This window comes from Ambystoma mexicanum, chromosome 8 (assembly GCF_040938575.1).
Source record: "Ambystoma mexicanum isolate Mex_15411 chromosome 8, UKY_AmexF1_1, whole genome shotgun sequence".
Lineage (NCBI taxonomy): Eukaryota > Metazoa > Chordata > Amphibia > Caudata > Ambystomatidae > Ambystoma > Ambystoma mexicanum.
Window position 1 is genome coordinate 580195981 of NC_090929.1, and position 21772 is coordinate 580217752.

A 21772-nucleotide genomic window follows, 5' to 3' on the forward strand; every position below is an offset into this window, starting at 1 on the left:
TCAATATGTTTTGTAGTGTCTTCAAGTTTCGGTGTGCCATGTGTACATATAGTACAAGCACCTTCTTCAGGGCGTCCAATTGGTAGACCCTGTTCCAAGTTTAAGAGAGAAAAGAAGTGTGAGAGATGACACAGACAACAGATTGCAAATTTAACAAAAGAATATTTGTTAAGTATCTGGATCGGTGTTATGCCTAACTTGCCCTATATCTATGGTGATGATCTCCATACCGAAAGAAACTAAGGAAAATCTATGTCTGTAAGTCAAAATCAAGAGTCTCTGTGTCAAAACCCATGTTTGCCCTCACATCTTAAAAGGAAATGTAGTGTAGGGTTATTCTAACTAAAATATGTTCAAAATAAAAGTCTGGAGCAATCTCTAGCTCCCCTTCCCAAGTTCAAGATACTGTTCCAACAATTATAGGTTTCAAATGTTCCTTCAGGACTTGGCTTTCTCTTCCTCAAGTTTCAAGCACACTTGGTTTCAATATACAAAGTTCAGAAGGAGCTCAGGGTTCCCTTCCCCAAGCTTCAAGTACTGGTTCACAAAACAATGTTCCAAAAGAGCTTGGGGGACCCTTCCAGAAGCTTCGAGCAATCGTTCTGAAAACAATGTTTCAAAGGAGCTCAGGGTTCCCTTCCCCAAGCTTCAATTACTGGTACACAAAACAACCTCATAATGTTCCCCTTTTTTTGTGTCAGGGTTGCTTTCCCAATTCTCCTGGATTTGTTGGGGCTACCTGGTCTAGGCGCAGTTAACAGGCCACATGGCCCACCCATTACAGATCACGCAACCAGTTGCCCTTGCCCCAGCTTTCTACCATCTTGACTTGGATGGGTTTAGCAGGTTTAAAAAAACGCACAAGTTCATATATTAATGATATATCTTCCTTGGCAATTCTCTTGCCCTCTTTTCCACATTCCACTTTGGCTTTTATATACAGCCTTCACTTCAACTTATGTAGCTCATTTCTGTTCGTTCTGCATTTTTCTCACACTTCACTGGCTCCCCTCCGCTGCTAGTTCGTAGCGTTCATTCTCCTTTCCATAGCATTAGTTTCTTATTACTTTCTGTATGTCCTTGATTGATCAGATACCACTTCTTCAAACGTGACTACTCTCATATAGAGTTTCTACGAAATCCATTTCTAACATTACATTCGTTCAGTTCGTTCTCCCGCTTTGATTGGAGGCTTTTGAGAGCGTGTCGACTGCATGAAACCACTTCAATATAATGTAACTCAGCCACTTTCATATGCACACCGGGTTTCTCGCACTCTTTGAAATTCACTGGTTGTGGTGCTCCTTTTTTATCTTCCTTGTTAAGACAGTTTCTTACATTTGAGGTCAGGGTCTCACTGCCTGCCCCTCACTCACCCCTGGATTGGTACTTCCATTCAGGGAAACATGCACTGCTTGGCCACAGCAAAGGGACCAACACTTTCCACATCTCCTCCTCCTGCCTTCAATGGCTCCCTGGAGACACGGCTCCCTCGCTACACTATTAGACTCTGCTTCAACATGCAGTCCCTCAGCTTCTCGGCATCCCCTTCTCCTTTTGGCTTCTCGTGGGTTGGGCCGGCCTTCCTGCTGTTCTCCCTCATCCTGTCTTGTGCCCCACCTTTTATGCAGCTGAATCCTATCAAGGGGTTTCAGGTGTGACACCTTCTCCTAGTTTGCCTTATTCCACTTAGACCAATTACTGCAACATGCCTGACCATCAGTCCTGTATCTTCAGGATCCCTCTTCATCTTCCCAGTACTATAATGGTGTTTCCCATAGGAAATCTGCATTACTCTTGGAGGCGTCTTCCTCCTCTGAGTACGTGCTGAATATTCAACTGGAATTTTAGGATATGAGCCGCAATATCCTATAAAGGCTGAGGGAGTGTAAGTTAGGTCAGTGTCAGAAAAAGGGTGATACCATGTCTCTCCTTTCGCCACCCTCAATCCCCAAGTACCCTCCACCCAAGTGGTCCTCCCTTACTTTTTCATCCTCCGGGTCGGGATCCAAAAGTGATGGCCCTTCCCTTGCCACCTGAGCAGAAGATCCTGGGGAGTAGTTGTGAGAGTGCCTTCAGGTTTCTCCCAGGCCCAGTCACCCAACACTGAATGGTGGCCTCAGGACTGGCCTCAACAGCTTCCACCTGGAGGGATTCCCCTCAGCAGCGTTGTTGCCAGCAGTTGCTCTTGTCTGGAGAGAGGGTTGGGGAGAGTGTGCAGATCAGGCTTAAACTTTTTTCTCCCAAAAAAGAGCTCAAATGGAGTCCTACCGCTGCATACCGACTAGCATAGTAAATTATTTAAACTTCTCATTACTAGAGCCACATGCTCCACCCAATTACCCTCCAATGAAACGATGCATTTAGTCAGGGCCAACTTTATGGAGTGATTTACCCTTTCTACTACCCCATTAGTCTCAGGACGGAACGTATTAGAAAGGTGCAGCCCCCAAGCTTCTAATACCTTTCCCAGGGCCATCCCTCGAAAGCTGGACCATTATCAGCAGGGAATGCTTGAGTTGCTGTCGTGGCTACTATGGATGATATCCCGTTTTTTTGCCAACAGTAATGACTTCTTGGTAATTGACCACAAAGTAATTACTTCGAAATTCCATTAAAAAATAGGTATTTGTGGGTTGGGTGGAAAAATGGGGTGGGAAGGGTTTGGGGTAGGAACAGTAATGAAGGGGGGGGTGCATAGGAGTGGGACAAAATAAAAATGTCAATGTAATTACTGTTGGCGAAGTGACATTAAATCGTCTAATATCCACCCCCCAGTAGTGCCTTTGTCTGATTTGCCATATGTTCTCTTCTGAGGAATCATTTGCCATATGTTCTCTTCTGAGGAATCATCCAGGTGAACCTTGTGCAATAATACACTATTACTAGGATATATTTGTACTTATTTACTGCTGATAGCGGGCCTATGTGATCCAAATATTGAATTTAAAAAGGAGCGTTTGCCTTACTTAAAGGAACCTCCTTTGGTTTTTTTACTGGGATCCACAGTTGTCTTCAGGCATGTGTCACAGTTTGCTGTGTATACTTTAACATGTTGCCTTAAACCTGGCTACCAATACCTATCAAGAAGCGGCTGTGTGGTTGCTGTAACCCCAGAATGGGTAGATGGAAGACCAGCATGAGTGGCAGCTGTTTGTTTCTCTCTGTCTGCTTCGTTGGGGATTATTTGTTGAGTAGGATCCCCTTTTTTCATGGGAATTGTGACTACTTTATTATTCTTAATGTCATAAATGTAATTACATGGGAAGCTGTTTGGCCTGGTAAAATACCCAAACAATCTTCTTTTATTTCCTCATCCATTGCAGTCGCTCAGTGAGTTATGGCTGCTACTGTTTTTTCTCATTGTATGTTTCTCATTTGTCTGCCAATGTATTACCAAAGCTCTGAATGTGTCCTTTGGTATGTGTTCTTGTGTGCATAACCCATAATAAAGGGTGCATTTGTTTAAGGTCCCGAACTTGTTTCCATAGCTGTCTGGAAGAAACAGCTTTATGCCTGTTGTCTCTGAAATCCTTCTCAATTGTGAGAAACCTGAAGGGTCTCCCTGGCTAAACCCGGGGATCTGTCACCCAGGTGGCCAGGACATGCCCATCGCTACTGGATCCAGTTCCTGGGGGTGGACCAGTGAGGGAGGAGCAGCTGGATAGGGGGCACTCAGGTATCCCCCTTCTTTCAACCTTTTCCTCATCCTACCACGTAGGACATTCAAAACCACTACCCACATACCCTCTTTTTCCAACACAAACTTTCGCACGACACACAAGAGAATGGACTAACACCAGAGACGTTTACCTGGCATGTCCCAATATAAGGGTTAGGCAAAGTCAGGCAATTGATCAGAATCACACACACCTGATGGCCATTTCCCTTCCCAACAGGGATAATGTGGATCAAGAGAGCACAGTACGAGTAAGGCAGACCGCATGAGGAGATGGCTATGCAGACCCGGCAGTTAAAAAGGAGGAGAAAGGCGGCAAATATCGAGAGGCTGACGAGCAGGGACGCAACCTTGCCCTTTTCCATTCAGACCCGCAAAACCTCTGCGGGGGGAATTGTAAGACAGGACAATAGAACAAGTGTCCTTCAGCAGATGTTGGTACACAAAGCGTATCAACGCTGTTAAGTCGGAGCAAGGGAGGCTTCTGCCACCGTGGTACCGGCCTTGACTCGATAAGACCCGCGCTGTGGTGAATGAATGTCGCAAAGTGGCAACTTAAAACACTTTTACAGTTCTTTGAATTTGTTTCAAGGGGAGACCAGCTGCAGAAAGAGACCGGCAACACGTGGATGCTGCTCCGAAAAATACCAGAAGGCTGTAGGAGAGGTCAAAGTGGTCCTACAGGAGGTCAAGCAAAATCCCAGTACAGTCGAAAGCCTTTGACCTAAGAACTATAAAGAAAGCAAGGGAAGTGAATCCCGCCACATGAGAAAGCAAGGGAAGTGAATCTCGTAAACATTGAAAGTAAATGTGAAGGTAAATATGGCAAGAGTGAACCCAAAAGAGGGATGCTGATGAGAAAGGGGCGAAGTCGAAAGTCCCAAGAAACAGTGTGTGGACAAACGTGACCCCGGCTGAGGGATGTCCACTGGAACTGTTCAAAACGACATTAATATTTGCGACGACAAAAGCCATAGTGAACCCGGTGGAGGGAGGCTGGAAACTGAGAGGGGTCTGCTCCCAGAAGAGTGTTAAACAAAGGTGAGCCATTATCACCCTGATCAAGTGAACCCGAGAACGGGAGATTCACAGTGAATGATGAAAAGACATTGTACGAAAACGATAGAGGAAGACTTTGTTGAAAGCCATAGTGAACCTGGCGCAGGGAGGCGAACAGTCAAGAGGGGTCAGAGCCCGAATGAGGGAGATCCAGGGTTGAAGCCATCACCCAAAGACCGTGTAGAAAAGGAACTGTCATTGATTTATGGAATCCGATTTGTGAAGGGTTAGTGCCCAGAAGAGGGGGACCCAGGGGTGAATCCATCACCCGAATAAAACGTGAAAAGGAACTTTGTGCGTTTTTGTTGTTTTACTGATCCTCGAAGGCAAGAGACCTTTGTTGAAAGGAGACTTGGCCGTCGGGGCTTCTGACGAATTGAAACCGGAACTGTCGTCTCATGCTGGGGAAAGTTCAAGAACTGTGCTGTGCTCCAGATCCCACCTTACCCCATGCTCAAAACTTGGGGAGGGGAGACCCAAGCTACCGTATCCTGACATATTATTTGAGAACACTTCTTTCTTTCCTTGAAAACTATCCCACACCCTTTTTAGTTGTAAGTTTTGGCAATAGGCTTTTTAGTATAGGCACTTTTTAGTTTGACACAAAGCCACTAGGACTGCCTTTTTTTATTTGATGGTCGACGCTTGCTCCCATCTTAGATTTAGGTGTAGATTAGGCATTTTTCTAACCTGCATACTGTTTAATAAACACCCTTGAACTGTGATCACAGTCTGTCTTTACTGTTGCCACCATGTGTTCTTTACAGAATGCACCAATGCAAATCAGTGTTAAAAGCCCTGACAATGTAATCTGAATCTATGACTACCAATGTGGGCTTCTGTCAGTCAGCTTGGCATAATGCAAGCAACAATCGATGCAATTCAGCAGTCTGAGCGGTGTGAGAAACCTGAAGGTGTCTCACTTACTAGTCCCCGGGGATCCCTCATCCAGGTGACCAGTACACAGCCATCGCTATTGGGTCCAGTTCTTGGGGGTGGACCAGTGCGGGAGCATCACCTGGATCAGGGGTCTCCGGGGAGTGGAAGTGGGTCACTGAAGGGTGAGACCCGGTATCCCCTTCGTTATGACACCTTTTCCCCATCCTGTCCAGTAGGATACTTAGAAACTCTACCCCCCTCTCCCACTTTTTCCTTCACAATCACTTTCTCGCCCCGCGAGCGACAACAGACTAATGTCAGAGCCATTTACCTCAAATGTCCCAACACAAGGGTCGGGCAGAGTTAGGCAATTGCAGACAACTAAACACACCTGACTGCCCTTTCCCTTCCCTACTGGGATAAAAGGCAGAGCACGAGAGCACACTTTGAGCAAGGCCAAATACACGAAAAGACCACTATTCCACGACGGCAGTTTAAATGGAGGAGAAAGGCGGCGAGACCTGAAAGGACATCAAGGAGGCAGTTGCCCTTTTCAACCCAGGCCCGCAAAGCCTCGGATGAAATAAACATAAGACTGGGAATCACAGCTGGCGAGTGGTGTGACGGATGTCAGCGGTACATGAAACCCTTGCGCACTGATAGCCAGGGCGGGAAGGCACGGTTACCATCATGGTACCCCCCTTGACTCCAACAGCAAAAGAAACGACAACGAGTTCAGCACAGCCGGTGAGTCAAACAAACCTGATAGTGGGCCACTCTCTGTTAGACTCAAGGTTGCAGTCGTAACTTTAAGAAGATTAAGAGACAGAGGTCTTTTGTGAATGAACTTGGTACCCCACTCTCCTGAATGAGGAAACTGTTGAACAACAAGTGGTAAAGAAACTACAAATACCAAGAGGCCTTAGGTAAGGCCGACGTGAGGCGTCAAGGTGGTCATACACGGGTCAAGCAAAAACCCCTCGTAAAATCGAAAGTCCTTGACACGTTGTATACGTTTTTGACGATAATAGAATTGTGAAACTGACATTTGCATCCTACTAAGGGAATTTATGAGTCAGGAGTTTTCACCCGGCACAGGAGAACGCTGTGCAAACTGGTTATTGTGAATAAATACACCCTTTCCATAGGGTAACAAAGTGACCCAGCGAGACTTGTTCCCCCTTCAGAAGTCTTTGTTTATAATTGGCAAGTGCTGTGGAAGGTCTGAGCCCAGATGAGGGGGACCTAACAAAAAGGTGGCAGTTGAAAAAAACATTGAGACTCTTGAATATTACAAATAAGGAAATTGTGATAAGAAGGCTAATTGGGATTAGATGCTAAGTGAACAACATTGTGACAAGTATAAACCCGACCAAGGGATGTCCACAGTGAATAGTCAGTCTGAGCCCGATTGAGGGAGAGCAATTATTGAGAGGAGTATAGGAGCCTGGCTAAGGGGGATCCAAGGGTGAAGAGTAATCACCCAAGGAGAAGATTATCCAAAGGAACTTTTGTTTTGGCATATCTGGCCTCTGAAGCAAGAGACCTTGCAGGAGAAGAGACTTGGACACATAAGGCCCTGATGTAGAGGAAAGGAACTGTAAGCTTGTGCCGAAGAAGCCCAGGAATGTGCTGTGCTCAAGAGTCCTGCTTTGTCTCATGCTAAAAACGTGGGGAAGGGAGACCCCGGCCATAACATCTTGACTTATCATTTTGTGAACACTTCTTTCTTTTCTTGTGAACATTATCCCACACTATTTTGTAACATAGCGGTAAGGATTGGCAATATGGTTTTCTCAGTATAGGCCCTTTTTATTTGACTAGACTCCACTAGGACTGTATTGTTATTATTTGATGGCCCCATCTTAGGTTCAGGTTTAGATTAGGCGTTTATCTCACCCACTTTATTGTTTAATAAACACACTTGTGATTACTTGTCTGTCTTGCTTTAGTACCATGCCTGTCTTACAGAGGACATGTCTCCCGGGTGCTTTGTTGCAATGTCAGTATGTATAAATGTTTCCTCATGTGTAAAGTGCCCTGTGATGGCAGCACATGTGGCTGCATATTTGGAACTTTTGCCAACAGTTGGAATTGCCGATCCATCACAATAAATAATTTGGAAATAATCGAACAATGAGATTTCAGGTAATGAGGTGCCTGGCTCTGTATCCATTGTCCATGTCAAACCACTCATTCTTTGCAATTCTGCTTTGATATTTTACTTCTGGAGCATGTTGTGATGCTGGCCATTTAATCCATCTAGTGTGTAATGCTTTTGCATTATACTAGCTTGTGTTGCAGCCTCAAGTTGCACTAAAGGTATGTTTTTGTGCATAGTTCTATTCGCTGCTAAAGGGCGCTCTGTCTGAATAATCTGTACTGCAGAGAGAATTTTCTTCTCCGGTGTAAATCTCAATTCAGGAGTGTAATACACATGTGATTTATAAGCAATTGGTTAGGTCTCCACTAAATTACAAACTGTATATAGAAAGCGTTCTCCCCCACCAAGAGATTTATCTCTAGATCCTTATCTGTGATCCTGTCTTGCAAGGGACCAGTTTGTCATCGGTGAGTACACATGGTGCAATATGTGCGTATGCTCTCATAACTGATGAGCTGCTTTGAAGTTTGGTTTTTATCAAAACATACAATGGTTTCACTATAGTGGTAAAATTGGATATATACATTTTGCCAACATTTTAAATGGCTTGAAATTGACTTAGTGAGTTAGGCGGGCGTATCCTGGCACACTTCTCGAGACATTCCTCTGACAAGCCTCTGCCCTCGTCCATAAGAGTAAACCCCAGGAAGATGACCTCACAGTGAGCAATTATAGACTTCTTCAAATGTTCATGGGTGATATAGATGTCATCAACATATTGCCAACTGTTGGAAATGTCTGCCAACGATCTCTGTATCCTACTTGAGGATGTGCTGGGTGATTTCTTATACCCCTGCATTCTTCTGGTGAATTGAAAATGCATACCCTTAAAAGTAAATGCAATATATATTTGGCTTTCCTCACTTGAAGGTTGTGTAAAATATCCATTACCTAGATCAAGGTTTGTTTTGTACTTTGATCTGTGCAAGTTGGCAGGGAGTCCTGAGCTATGTACATTTTGGACTCCCTCAGTTTTACAATATGCATTTAAAATTCTGTAATCTAACACATGAAGATAAATTAATCCTGTTTGAAAACTGACAACAAAGGAGTATTATGTGGGCTTGCTTGCTTTATAATTACCCCTTGGTGTATTAATTGGTCCATTATTGTTTGAATGTGTGCAATTGCTTGTGACTTATGGGATACTGCCTCTGTGGTGCCGGTGGTGTCAAAACTGGGATTACATGTGCTGGACATTCCAGATCATGTCTTGTGTAATGTTTAAAACGTTGCACTGCTCCCTGTACTGCCTACGCTTGTGCATATTTTTGCACTACGTCCCGCGACTCACCCCAAGTTCCCCTTCATTCTCACTTGAAGAGGAAGAGGTGGATGGATCTGAAGGGCTTGATCTGTATTCCTCTGAGCGCAGTTTGGAGGTACCCTTCTTGTCGAGGAGATGGGGTCGGTTCCGTGAGATCGCCACTATGTCCTACGAATGGTAACAGAGTGTTGGAGGTGAGCCTCCCGGAAACAGCCCGATAGCAGGAAAAAAGCCAGGGTGGATGTAAAAAAAACCCTGCGGATGGTAGCACCGGGTACGCACAGCTTTGGTAATTGTTCCTATGGTTGTGGGTATTTGCACAGAAACCCAGTGTAGAACAAGCAGCCAGGCAGAATGGGAGCGGAGAACCAGCGAGGTAGCAAGAGTCAGAGCGAGAGGAAAAGGGTAGCTAATGCAGCAAGGTAGGCCTTAGTAATCCGGAGAGGCAGAGCAAAAGATGAAGGAAGAAAAAGCAGGAAAACTAGTGTCGGTAACCAAAGTGAAACTACGAGGGTTAAAATGCGATGAAGGGGGTGGAGCAAGCCATAGAAATTGCCATCACGTGACTGCGGCTGGGAAGCTAGTCCACGATGGAAAGTTGGTAAAAGCGACGTGGCGGAACTTCAATGGCAGAGTTTCCATTTAGTCCAGAGCTTCCAAGCACATGCATTCATGACACTATGTCCCAACTCATTTCTTTTGAAAAGGCAAGTGTCACTACTACTTCACCTCTAGGTGCTTGTCTCACATACAATGATGGCCAATCCTGGAGTGCGAAGAGCCCTTTTTATTGGATATGTAACTGTGGCCAAAACAGTGCCTCAATCTTTTTGGGATTTTCACCTTCCACCTGAATGGTTACAAAATACACTTCCTATTTTGCTAAGGATTGCCGAGTTGGGTGTTCTGCCTTTTTATGTGACTTTGTGTGCTCCAACAATGCCTTGTGGCTGCATTTAAATATAGAAACATCGGACCCAGAATCTAAAAGGACTTCTATCCAGTCCACGTGATGCCTTGTCTTGGGAATAATTTGATGAGTGCGCAGACTCTGCATGTTGTTGAACTCAAAGGGCTGCAGTGTGCTTCCTTTCAGCTTTCACGTCTTTCCCCTCAGCCTTAGAACAGTCTGGTGTCTCTGCCTGTGGGGGATGATATGAGCCCTCATCAATACCATATTTCCATAGACTTAATTTATTTTCTATCTCTGAAGTCATCGTCTGGTGGTCTAAAATTAGGCTGCCCTCTAGGTTTACCCCAATGCCTTCTACCTCTGTGAGTGCCTTGCCACTGAGGGGTGTCTATGTGCCCTGTAGACTTCTTATTCTTTGGTTCATGTTTTGGGTATTTTTCATCCTCTATTGGAGGAAGCTGATGTCTGTGTGTTCTACCACCCCTTTTACATTGAAACAGATCCCTTTCCTCTTTGGGGTCTCCCTTGGTAATGTACCGCTTTGTCTGACTTACTATCCTTGTTAGCCTTTTTCTGTGCCCCTGCAGGTCTCCTGCCTAGGTGATCTCTGCCTAGTGACTGATAAGTGGATATCGCTGTGTACCCAAATTGCTCCTGTTTTTCTTGTTCATTTAATAGGGATGGCTTTCTATGACCTAGTCTTGCAGCATCTCATTTCAATAAAGGTAGAATTATGCTCTCAACCATTTGATAAGTATTAGATGCTATAGATAAGCCTAGGTTCATGGCTGCAGCAGCATCCTGTGCTCCCTTAATGTCTGCCAATTTTGATGCTAAAGATGTGATAGATGGAGTGCCTAACCGCTGTAAATAAAGCCAGCTATACATTGAAATCCAACTGGCATCGCTTGCTAATGGTGTACAACCGGAGGGAAGAAACATAGCTAGAGCCATGTACCTTTGTTGAGGGGCAGCTGGTGGATAGGCGGCTTGCAGCTGTCCTAGTTTTTCTGAATACCATCTGGTTATTATGATGATCCAACAGATAGCGTCACTTCTTCACAAAGGGGCCCCTTTCCCAATGAGGCCAGGATGGTGCAGCCGCTACCCAATAATGGCCCTGGGGACGGTGCGCAGTGGGAGGACCTCATGGCGGGAAATGTCCTTCCCGGGGAAAGTGGCATAGATCTATCCCCGGGGTCCTGTAACATCTACACCCGTGACCCAAAACCCTTCCCCTCCTCAGCGGGCAATGTAGTAGAATCTGTTTTTTGTAAAACCCCTAAAACACTTACTTCGTCAACCACCACAAACGACAAAGTTAACAGGTAAGGCGCAACAACACTGATACACCTGGAAGTCAGGTGACTGACGCTGCGCAAGGGCCGGACTTCCTATTTAAACCTTTTAGCAGGAAAGGGCCTGAGAAGAGAACGAAGAACGAGCACCAGGAGGATTTTCCAAGTTCATCTCTTTCCTCCGGTTGACAGAATCCTACTGACCCCTGTTTGCTTACAGATATGGCAAGTCGGGATACCTGTGAACCGGGTGAACAGACGAGCCACCGAAGAGCTATCCGGCGAGGACCGACCAAAAAGGCACAAAGGCAAAGAAGGTGTTGCAGCAGGACTCGAGAACAAGGGTGGACTGTGTGGTCCAAAAACACTGCCGAAGCTGCGCCTTCCAGAGGGAACAGCAGCAGGAAGGCGGGCCCAGGTGAGGGTGGCCTAGAAAGGTTGCCGGCAGACCGCAACCATATAACCAACATCAGCCTCTAGCCGACGATCACCGACTGGCTAAAGACAGAAAAGAAGCACCTTATATAATCTTGCGGTTCACAAGACCCGAGGAAGAACTAGTGAAGAACTCCCAGATTAAAGTTACATGAGAGGCGCTAATGTCCGGGTGGGGTCGGGAACCTAACCAAAAAATACCCCGTATGGTGTACACCACTTTCGATCTCGAGTTCCTGGCCAATTCCACAAGGAGGTAATACTTGAGGGACTGAAGGAAGATCCACTGCTACTCAAATCCTTATTGTCCCGGGTGGGGCCACATAGACATTTGAGTTTGTTTGCTTTGGAGCATTTTTATTGAACTTTTTCTGCACAAGAACACTGAGTCTTACTTCACTTTGGAACTTTGTTTCGTCACAAGGAGCACTGTTTGGATCTACAAGGAGTCCGCTGGGAGGAGGGAGTCATCCTCCCAGGTTTATCAGAACTTTGTTTTGAGACTTTTCCTTTATCCTGAGAATCTGCCCATTTTGCGTATGGGAGAGAGTCATCCCCCTTGGATCACAGGGGGTCTTATATTTATGTTAAGTTGTGTGCTATAGTGCTAGTGATAACAGGGTTTTGACCAGGACTGTTTTTATTTTTTTAAGAACTTTAGTGACCTGACCGCCCCACATTGCCTCTTGTTAGGTAAGGAAACCACCTCAAAGTAGTGACAGATGAGTATTTTCTTTTTGTGTAACAATAAAGCATTATAAAACATGCCTTCTCTTGGTCAGTCTCCTGCTTCCTCAACAGCACAGTATGTCCACATTTTTGGAAGGTCAGGACCCCAATATGATTCTCAAAGTCTGTAGCTACTCCCCTCCTGTCTGTCCTTGTGGTTGATGAGCACGCATTGTGCCATGCTGTGCAGTATAATGTAATGCAAGTAGCCTGTTGGTTAAAGAATAACAATCATTGTGTTTGGTCCACCAATTTCCTAAGCCTCTTGGCACTTGTAATACTCTTATATGCAGAATCCCTTAGTAAAACACTGCTTCTGTTATCTTGCCTGTCTTATGTGTCTACTCACATCCAGTGCCTTGTTCAACTAAGACTCAACCGTTTCCAATAAATGGCTGCCATTTACCCCATGACGTCATCACAATGCTGCATAATGGTGTCGCACCTGTTCTGAAATTGCAGTGTGTTGTGTAGGGTAAATAATCTAGAAATCCACATATTCCTTGATAGAGAAATGCATAACTTCTCATCAGTGGGTATCTGACAGCTGCACCCATCTAATTAGAAATGTTCCTATAATTGGGCGAAATTCCAATCGATAACCAAGCGTCTGAAGCTGATAACTTGGGGGACACCTGTAGGGACCAATGGTGTATAAACTTTGAAGAGGCCATTCAATTGGTTATGCAACTGGTTATTAGGAAGATCTAATGGCCTGTGTGACAAGCAAAAGCTTGTATACCACATTTTGATTGGATGAGGGATCAAGTCCCTAAATGTTAATAATTCTGTGAAAAAGTAAATTAAGAATATTGACTTATCCAGGTGTTATACTACTGAAAACCTCATGCTTCCATTCTCTTGTTTTTCTGTCATCCTCAATGCCACAATACAGCACCACCTCTATATTTCCAATTTCCTCAGATTCAGAACCTGCATTCAACTGTATGCATTCAAATTTCTAACCCATTCCTATAATGTGTCTTCATGTTATCTTGGCCTGTTGACCAGTCTCATATGGTGCTTAGAGGTTATCTGTTATTGGGTTAAATCTGATAAGTTTACCAATACAGTTAGTTACCATCATTGGCATACAAGCACAGTGAGAACATTTTTCAGTGTAACCAAGCATTTTTAATTCTCCATTTTTTTGACAGCGTCTGTCCTTGTGGTTGATGAACACGCATTGTGCCGTGCTGTGCAGCATAGTGTAATACAAGGTAGTGTGCAGTGTCAAAATGTGCAGTCAGGAGTTTAGTATACTTGCAAAAATGCCCCTCTGGGATTTGCATGAAACCGGCCTAGAATTACAGTGACAGTTTGGGTGCGCGAATGGTCCATCCTAAGCATTTGTTTGTGGGTAGACTAGATTACCTCCAAACCAGTTTACAGGATTTAGAGTTAAAGCCAATTCCGGAAAGTGATATGGATGATATTGGCTAGTGTTCAGGTCTACTCTTATCAGGAGTGTGGCATGCACATTATTGGTTCTATTGGCTGGTGTTTTTAAGTAAGTGGAAAAACGATTCTGCTGGCAGACCTCCTAATTGTGCAATTGCTACTGTAAAGTTTATATTTGGCGCATCGCAATTGGATAATCTTAGCCAGTTGAACACGGCTGACCTGCAATGGATGGGGATTTTTAATTCCTGATGAGCCATTGTCTGTACGCACCAACCCTCTTGATTAAAAAATATTTTAGAGAAAGGAATATTTTTGCCCAGTTTGTTTATTGTGACAGGGGCATGAGGTTATAATTAGCAATGCTACTGTCATCTCAAAGCGGGTGCCTTTGTGGTTGCCACCTGTCTTGGTTGCCTATCATTATGTTTGTTATCAGGAGTCCTTGATCTCCACCTCCTTGTGAAGCTGTGAAGAAGGGCCATCTGGTCATCAGTCATTCATGTCTGAAACCATACCAAACCCACATGTTCACGCTATTCATGTTGTGACTTAGTTCACAGTAATTCCAGCACGATCAAACGTGCATGGTCAAGAAAATGGAGTTCCTAAGCTACTCTAAGATGACGGCGTTTAACTCATTGCATAAACCCCCCTCGTCATTAGCAGCGGGGCCTTTCATTTGTCTAATATTTGAAGATAAAATGTTGCACTTCTGAATGTTGTGTCTGTCGTGGTTGAAGCGGAATTGTCAAAAAGGTGGACTGCTGATACCCTGGGCTTTTCAGAACTATGTATGCCTTTAAAAACAAGCTGATCTAACCAATCGCAGCCTTTAATCGTAATCCAGTTTTATACACCATGTAGCATTGTACCCATTTGTATGGTGTATTACGGTTGTCCACAATTGCTCAAAGTTGATGTCACTGTGGGAATGTATAAGAAATTCAGGAGCTTACCACAGAGAAGCAGCTTTAAGGCCCAGAGCAGAGCGTTTGACTAAGGGGCTGCAGTGTGTACAAAATGAGGCTACTCAAATATTGAGATGTCTAACTTTTTATTGTTGCTGGGTACTCTAATATTCATCTCCCCAATCCAACCTTGTGTCCTATTCTCTGAACTTTTCTACTTCTACGTATAATCTTCAACTAAGTCCTTCTATTCCGAAACATATAAGAGGGTAATCCTGGATTTTACTTTCATCTCTCCGGACCTTCTAATTGCAGACTAAATTTACTAAACTACTTCTCCCACATCTCACAATCCCGCTACTTCCTCTCTTACTCCTAATGACTAACTGTTTTCTGTCCGAAATTGAAAACATAGACTCTCATTAGACTGTGTTACTGTGATTAATCTTGCCATTTCTAATTTCTCCACTTCAAATTAACCCCCTTTCTCATTTCATCCTATTTCTGAGTGTCAAATTCTCTTCTATTTTCCAATCCCACCTTACTGCTGCTCTTTCTGATCCCCTCCCTGCTTCCTTAATCCAATATTTCTCTTCTGCTTTTGCTTCTCTTTATCTCCTCTTTTTAATCGTTCTATACTATCTTGTCATTGCCCTCCTTCCTTTAAAGTTGCTACTATCATTCCGTTATTTAAAAACATTGCCTAGATCCAAAAGAACCTTCACATTATCACCCAATTTCTCTTTTACCTTACTTGTCCAAAATTAATCGAACACTTTGCATATTGTCAATTTGGCTCTTATCTCAATTCTTACAATTTCCTTCCTTCCCATCAATCTGGATTCAGCCCTGTTCTTCTTATCCATCTCAAATTCAATTCTCCATGCCCGACATCTGAAACTCTCTACTGTCTTGGTCTTACTTGACATCAGTGCGGCTTTTGACACAGTTTATCATCCCACTCTGCTCTCCATTCTTTCCTCTTTGTTTTTTTTCTAATATTTCTCTGCCAAGGTTTTCTTCCTACCTTTCTAATTGTTCCTTTGTCATCTTCTCGAAGGATTCATCCTCATGACTCCTCACTCTTCCCTACGGTGTTCCTCAGGGTTCGGTTTTAGATCCACTCTTATTTATACTCTAGATGCCCTTGTTGGCCTCTTTAATCTCCGACCTCGGTTTTCAGGTTCATCTTTACACTGACAATATACACAGATCTTTCTTACCATTCTCTCCTTTAATGACTCTACTAATCGGTGCCTTTCCTCTTGTGTGTAGGTAGTCCAATCCGCCAAGGCTTCTTGTTTTCTTTGTCTCAACTGGGAAAAAAAACTCATTATATTATTTCTTGCTTCTTCCTCGATTTCCTCGCCTTCCTTGATTTATTTTATGTCACTTTAGCTTCCTATCTATCATAAATCTCTTAACTCTTATTCTGACTCTTCATTTACACTACAGGCCCAATGTGCTGCTGTAGTTCAATTTTGCTGCGTTCACCTTTTTATTATAATGAAAACTCACCATTTGTTAACCTTTTTATCTTCTAAAGTTCTGCTGCAAACCATTCTTCTCCTCTGCATTATTGTTCTTTATTTGTATAACTGCTCTTTATCCCCTACGATCTGTCCTCAATTATGTGGTGAGAATCATATTTTGCCTACCTCCTTCTTCCAATGTTTCTAGTTCTATTGACTCTTCTTCAATGGCTTCTGGGCAAACTTTGTTTTGAATCGCAGTTTCTTGGTTAGTTTTAAAATCTATTACCACCTTGGCCCTTCTTCATCTTTGTTCTTTAGTATCTCTCTATCACCCTACTAGAGCGTGCCATTTTTATTATCAAGTCCTTTTTTCTGTTCATTGACCACCATGTGCACAGTCACGTTTGTTAATTTCAAGTTATAGCTCCCAAACAGTGGAACTTTCTCTTTTGAAGTTCGCTCTTGTTCCTCTTTAGCTCAATTTAAGAAGTGACTCAAATCTCATTTACAACACACTGCTTGTGCATAATCTGTTGCTCTTAGTCTTACTTATTCCTATCATGTGAACTTTAACTGTGGATCATGCTCTCTTATTGTTCATTATTATCGGACCGTTATATCTGATTTTTGTTAAGTGCATTGGATAAAAGTGCTATACAAGCACTGTGATAAATTTGGAAAAAACGAACTTGCAGCTGATCTTTAGTGGCTTCATTATTGGCTTATATTTAACATGACCACAGGTGTATTTGTTTACTGTGGTTTAATGCAACTGTGCTGGTAAATGATCAGTGTATCACACAATAGGTGGCATCAAGGTGTGGCAATGAATATTGCTCCATTCATGTCTAGGCTGTCTTCCTGTAGTCTTCAGAATCCAGCGCTTTCAATGTTCTCATGGCCACGAGTGAAAAGCCCACAGAGTCCTGTTCTTACCTACACATTCTGCAACTTTTAGCTTTCCTAAATTTCAAATGGTAAAGAAAAAGGAACAAGTCCCAGAATTGAAAGCAAAAACAGGACTTAATGGCCATCTCGCACATGGCCACGGGAAACTGTTAGAACGCTGAGAATCCCACATACAAGTTAACAGGTGTGGCTTACTGAACCCTGCAGGCCTTGCGACCTCCAAATCTGTAAACGGCGCAATTATGAAGCACAAAACCTTTGTCTTCAATGTCTGTTTTTTCATGGCTTCTCTAGATGTCATTTTTTCTGGGGGCCCGGGTGGGAGCGGGAAGGCCGTTCAGGCTATTAGGGGTTCGTGATATGCGAGGATCAATTATTTTATCATTTTTGCAGGTAAGATCTATAGTGGGATTGTGATCTATGTAACTCTGATCGCTCTGTTAGTTATGAAAATATGGATCTGAGTTAGTGCCCAGATTGTGCAGTAGGGATAAATGTTTTCTCTGAGCATTCCTCAATGTACATTGTGAATCTTTCATGGCAGCTTTATTTGGAAAGTCTGAACCTACATTTCTTCTTTTTCTCCCTTAGGATCGTTTAGGGGGTGAAAACCAAGGTTGGACTTTGAGTCTGACACTGGCTCGATGTATCCAGAATCGACCACGGATTCCCCGGCTCGACTTTCGTTAAGACAGACGGGCTCCCCGGGAATGATTTACAGGTGAGCGATGGCAGCAGCTCCTCTTGGTTTTCTGTGCACCAAACTAGTCTTTTGAACAGCTGTGTTTTCAGGCGTCAGTATTCCTGACCAGTTAATGTATCTTTAGATCAGCAGTAGTTTCATATCCACAATTTGCATAGTAAAGTGTGTGGTCGTGGCAATTTGAGTGCCACAACATAATAGATAAAGGTATAAATACCCAATAGTGCTCCTCGTGGGGGAATGCGGGGGAAACTGGGACCGCACAGGCAGAACCTCCCCTCATGGGTATAGTGACTCTCGTTCCATGAAGGCACTACCTAACCGCCTTTCCCTTGGGACCAAGTCCCTGTCAGAAATCCCTGATAACACTACTGTCTGTTATGGTAATGTCTCTTCTGTCTTTGATCCTCATATTAATATGACCCAGACAAAGAAGAGCCAAAGGAACCTGCAGAGTAAGAAAAGGTTGCCTTACCATAGTACTGAGAAGAGTTGGCCCCAAAGAGGCATAAAGATTACCTCAGCAACAGAAAAGAAGGATTTTGACTTTACGCTGAGGAGGATGCAGCCACAGGAAACAGAGTGAGAAAGGACTGGAAAATGTGGAGAGAAATCAGCGTGAAGCCAACGCAGCCCGGGAGGTTTGAACCTGGGAACGCAACACTACAGGAACGCTGATCGCCAGTGGCAGGGATATCCAGGAACGGTCGGGTTTAGCACTGCAGTGGAAGTCAAGCTCCAGACCAATGGAAGAGTGTGAAATAAGTCAGCTGTGGCGTAACCTCTGGGAGATGGACTGTGTGGTCCTGCAACAGCACCAGAACCGTGTGGCCCAAGCCTCTGTGGAGCGGCAAGGACGAAGCAGGGAGTGGAGTGAAGGAAGCGCTGAACCAACACGATTCGGCTCATCACCCCAGGAAGAACTGCTGACGCAGTGCTGACACTCTACAGCTAACTGGAGCAATGGGAAATCCGGTAGGGGTTTGGGGCAGCTCAAGAGTCAAGCGAACCTCTAGAGTAATCTCCCTTATCATAGTGGTGATACCCCGAGGACCAACACCCAGCGAATGTAAGGCCCTCTCCGCTGTCGACGATGGATTCGGGAAGAAGACTGGCAACTCCAAAGGCTTGTTGGGGTGGAACTCTGATGGCACCTTCGGCATAAAGTTGGGGTGTGTACTCAGTATCACCTTTGAAGCGTGGAAGGACAAGTACGACTGCTTACACGACAGGGCCTGGATCTCTCTGACCCACCTAGCTGAGGTGATCACCACGAGGAAAGCTGTCTTCCACGATACAAACTGGAGCGAGCCTGATGCAGCGGCTCAAAGGGAGCCCTGGTGAGCTTATTCAAAACCATATTGAGCTCCCAAGTTCGGCAGGAGCCTTCGCCGGCGTAAAAGTACTGAAGAGTCCTTTGAGGAACTCCTTGATGAGTCTGTGCGATCACAGAGCAGGCCTACCTGGTGCCCTGGTGTAATGCGATATGGTGGCCAGGTGCACCTTGTTTGTTTGTTTGTTTGTTTATTCATTTGTTAAGCGCACCAGACTCGTGAGTAAAAGGGCACGGCGATATGGAGATGCAAGACTTACATAGTTGCGTATACACAGGTTGCAATATTTACATAATAGCAAAATATACAGTTTTCATATGAATGCAGGATATATACAATGTACAAATAGGACGAAGAAAGGAATAACCAATGAAATTAAATAAATGATCAGTAGGCATTGTACAGAGGATATGTGTGCCGTGCCACATGGGCGCATTGTAAGATACTAGGATACCTTGATCGAGGCATGAGCCAGTCCAGCCTTGGCCAAGTAAAGCTGGTATGGCAAGAGCTGCAGGGCTGTGAATCGCAGAAGGGTAATCTTATGAGCTCGTCACCGCACGGAAACACGCTTACACTCATGGCCATAGGCCCTGGACTTGGCCAGGATATCCTTACACTCCACATGTAAATCATAATGTGCAAACTCTAGGGCTGTAGGAGCTAGGCCCTGAGGTTCAGCGACGATGGGTCGTGGTGCAGAATCGCTCCTCCCTCTGTGGACAGAAGGTCTGGAAGTAGTGGCAGCTTGATAGAAAGAACCGCTAACAGGCGTGGCAGGTCTGGATACCAGATTTGTCAGAGCAACGAGTATTGTTCTGCAGTGACACTGTCTGTGTGTGTTGTTCACTCATAGCAGGAGTGGGAATGGAGGAAAAACGTATAGGAAAAGTCCCTCCCACGAGAACGAGAATGCATCCCCCATGCTCCTCGACTGTGGGATCCACCTGGTCTTGGCGAAGCTCCCACTCGTTGCAAGAACGGAGCTCCCTACTGAGCGAGTCTGCAATGGTGTTTTTGGCGCTCGCCAGGTGAAAGGGGATGAGAAACATGTCCTGACGAATGGCCCAGTGCCACAGATCCTGGCCCACCCTGGAGAGAGCTGGAAAACGTGTCCCGCCCTGCATCCAGATGTAGAACATAGTGGTGGTGTTGTCCGTGAAGATCCTCCCCAACCTGCCCATCATCGACGGCAGGAAAGACTGGAGGGCTGTTACACTTCAGACTTCCCCGCCGGCATCCTTGCAGAGTACAACTTCTTTACAGGCTCCTCTATGGTCCAGGTACAAGCTACCATGGCGTCTGTACAAACGTCGACGCACTCCAGGTCACCTGACACGCCTTGTACGTGGAAGACGTACAGCAAGCCAAGCCCCTCTTACGACTATAAAACCACCGTCTTCCAAGGGGCTCGTTGCTGCTAATTAGCGTTACCAGCTACACGCGGTTTCATCTGTTTCCTCTTCGTGTCTCCCTACACAAATCCTTATCTGAACTCCTGGTTTTGACCTTTTGCCTGAATTTTGGATTGCTTCGTCTCGTCCCTTGTTCTTGTTGTGATCGTCTGGTTGTTGGACTCGGAACGCTACTGGATACGGCTCTCTTTTGTGTCTTGCGGTTCTTCCCTGGTTGCCGCGCTGCACATCAATTTTTACATCCGGATCATCTCAACAGCTACTCAACTATACTCGTGTACTCAGGTACATATCTCTTGTCTTCCATGGACATTGTTTTCTGTTGGATTCTGGGACATTGAGTGACTTTCCTGTGAGATTGCTCTTCAGTGCATATGAACGTTTTCCTGAACGGCACCAACCTCGTGCCGTTCAGGGTTACTTACCTATGCTAACTTCCCTGTTTATTTTCTCCTGTCGTTGTCTTCAGAATCCTGAACTCCTCTTACAATCCTGGACTCCTCTTACTCCATTTATCTTTACTCAGGTCAGTTGTTATCAATTCTATAGCTAAAGTGGGAAACAATACTGATTTAGATGTATTCCACTTATTCGTGTTATTCTTTGTAGATTATCCCGGGGAAACGCAATTCCACTCCAATATCCATATAGGTAGTTGTCCAATCATTTTTAACTGTTCTAATCACTTGTTTAACATCAACACATCAACACTGTCTAATATCTTGGTATTCTTTTGCAGCATTGATATTGGCGGTGTGTGTTCTGCCCGCTCTTTTATTCAATTGACATTTCTGTCTGTTCTAACTGAAACAGCAGAGAGGTACATTGTGGAAAAGAGCCCCTCTTTGAGGAAGCCTGAGTCTTGTACTCAGGGGAGCTGGGATGGAAGGCTGAACTCGGAATTCTATACTACCAACATCTCCAAGGTCGTGTTCTCCGCATCTTCGACCTATTCAGAGTGGTGAGTAATAAGGGCCCAGAATGACGTCCCGAAGCTCCAGGACGTTGATGTAAAGGGTCTTTTCTTCTGCCAGCCAGAGGCCTCTGGCGTGCAACTGTCCGGTATGAGATCCCCAACCTACCAGAAAAGCATCCCTGGTGACTACCTCCTGGTAAGGAGGGACTTGCAATGGGAATCCTTGTGTGAGATGCCCTTTCCTCCACCCCACTGTATTGCTCGTCAGAACTCCTCATTGAGGGG

The 21772-nt window shown here is 44.7% G+C and overlaps 1 protein-coding gene across 4 annotated transcripts in view; it reads left to right on the top strand.

Moving 5' to 3' along the window:
* Positions 1-21772, top strand: part of KCNAB2 (potassium voltage-gated channel subfamily A regulatory beta subunit 2) — a 1347681-nt gene that overhangs the window by 488052 nt on the left and 837857 nt on the right. For all 4 annotated transcript variants that reach the window (XM_069610272.1, XM_069610273.1, XM_069610271.1 and 1 more), the window contains one exon: positions 17711-17840. In XM_069610272.1, the coding sequence (XP_069466373.1) occupies positions 17764-17840 (77 nt within the window). In that variant the 5' untranslated portion in view covers positions 17711-17763. The remainder of the gene's footprint in view (positions 1-17710; positions 17841-21772) is intronic.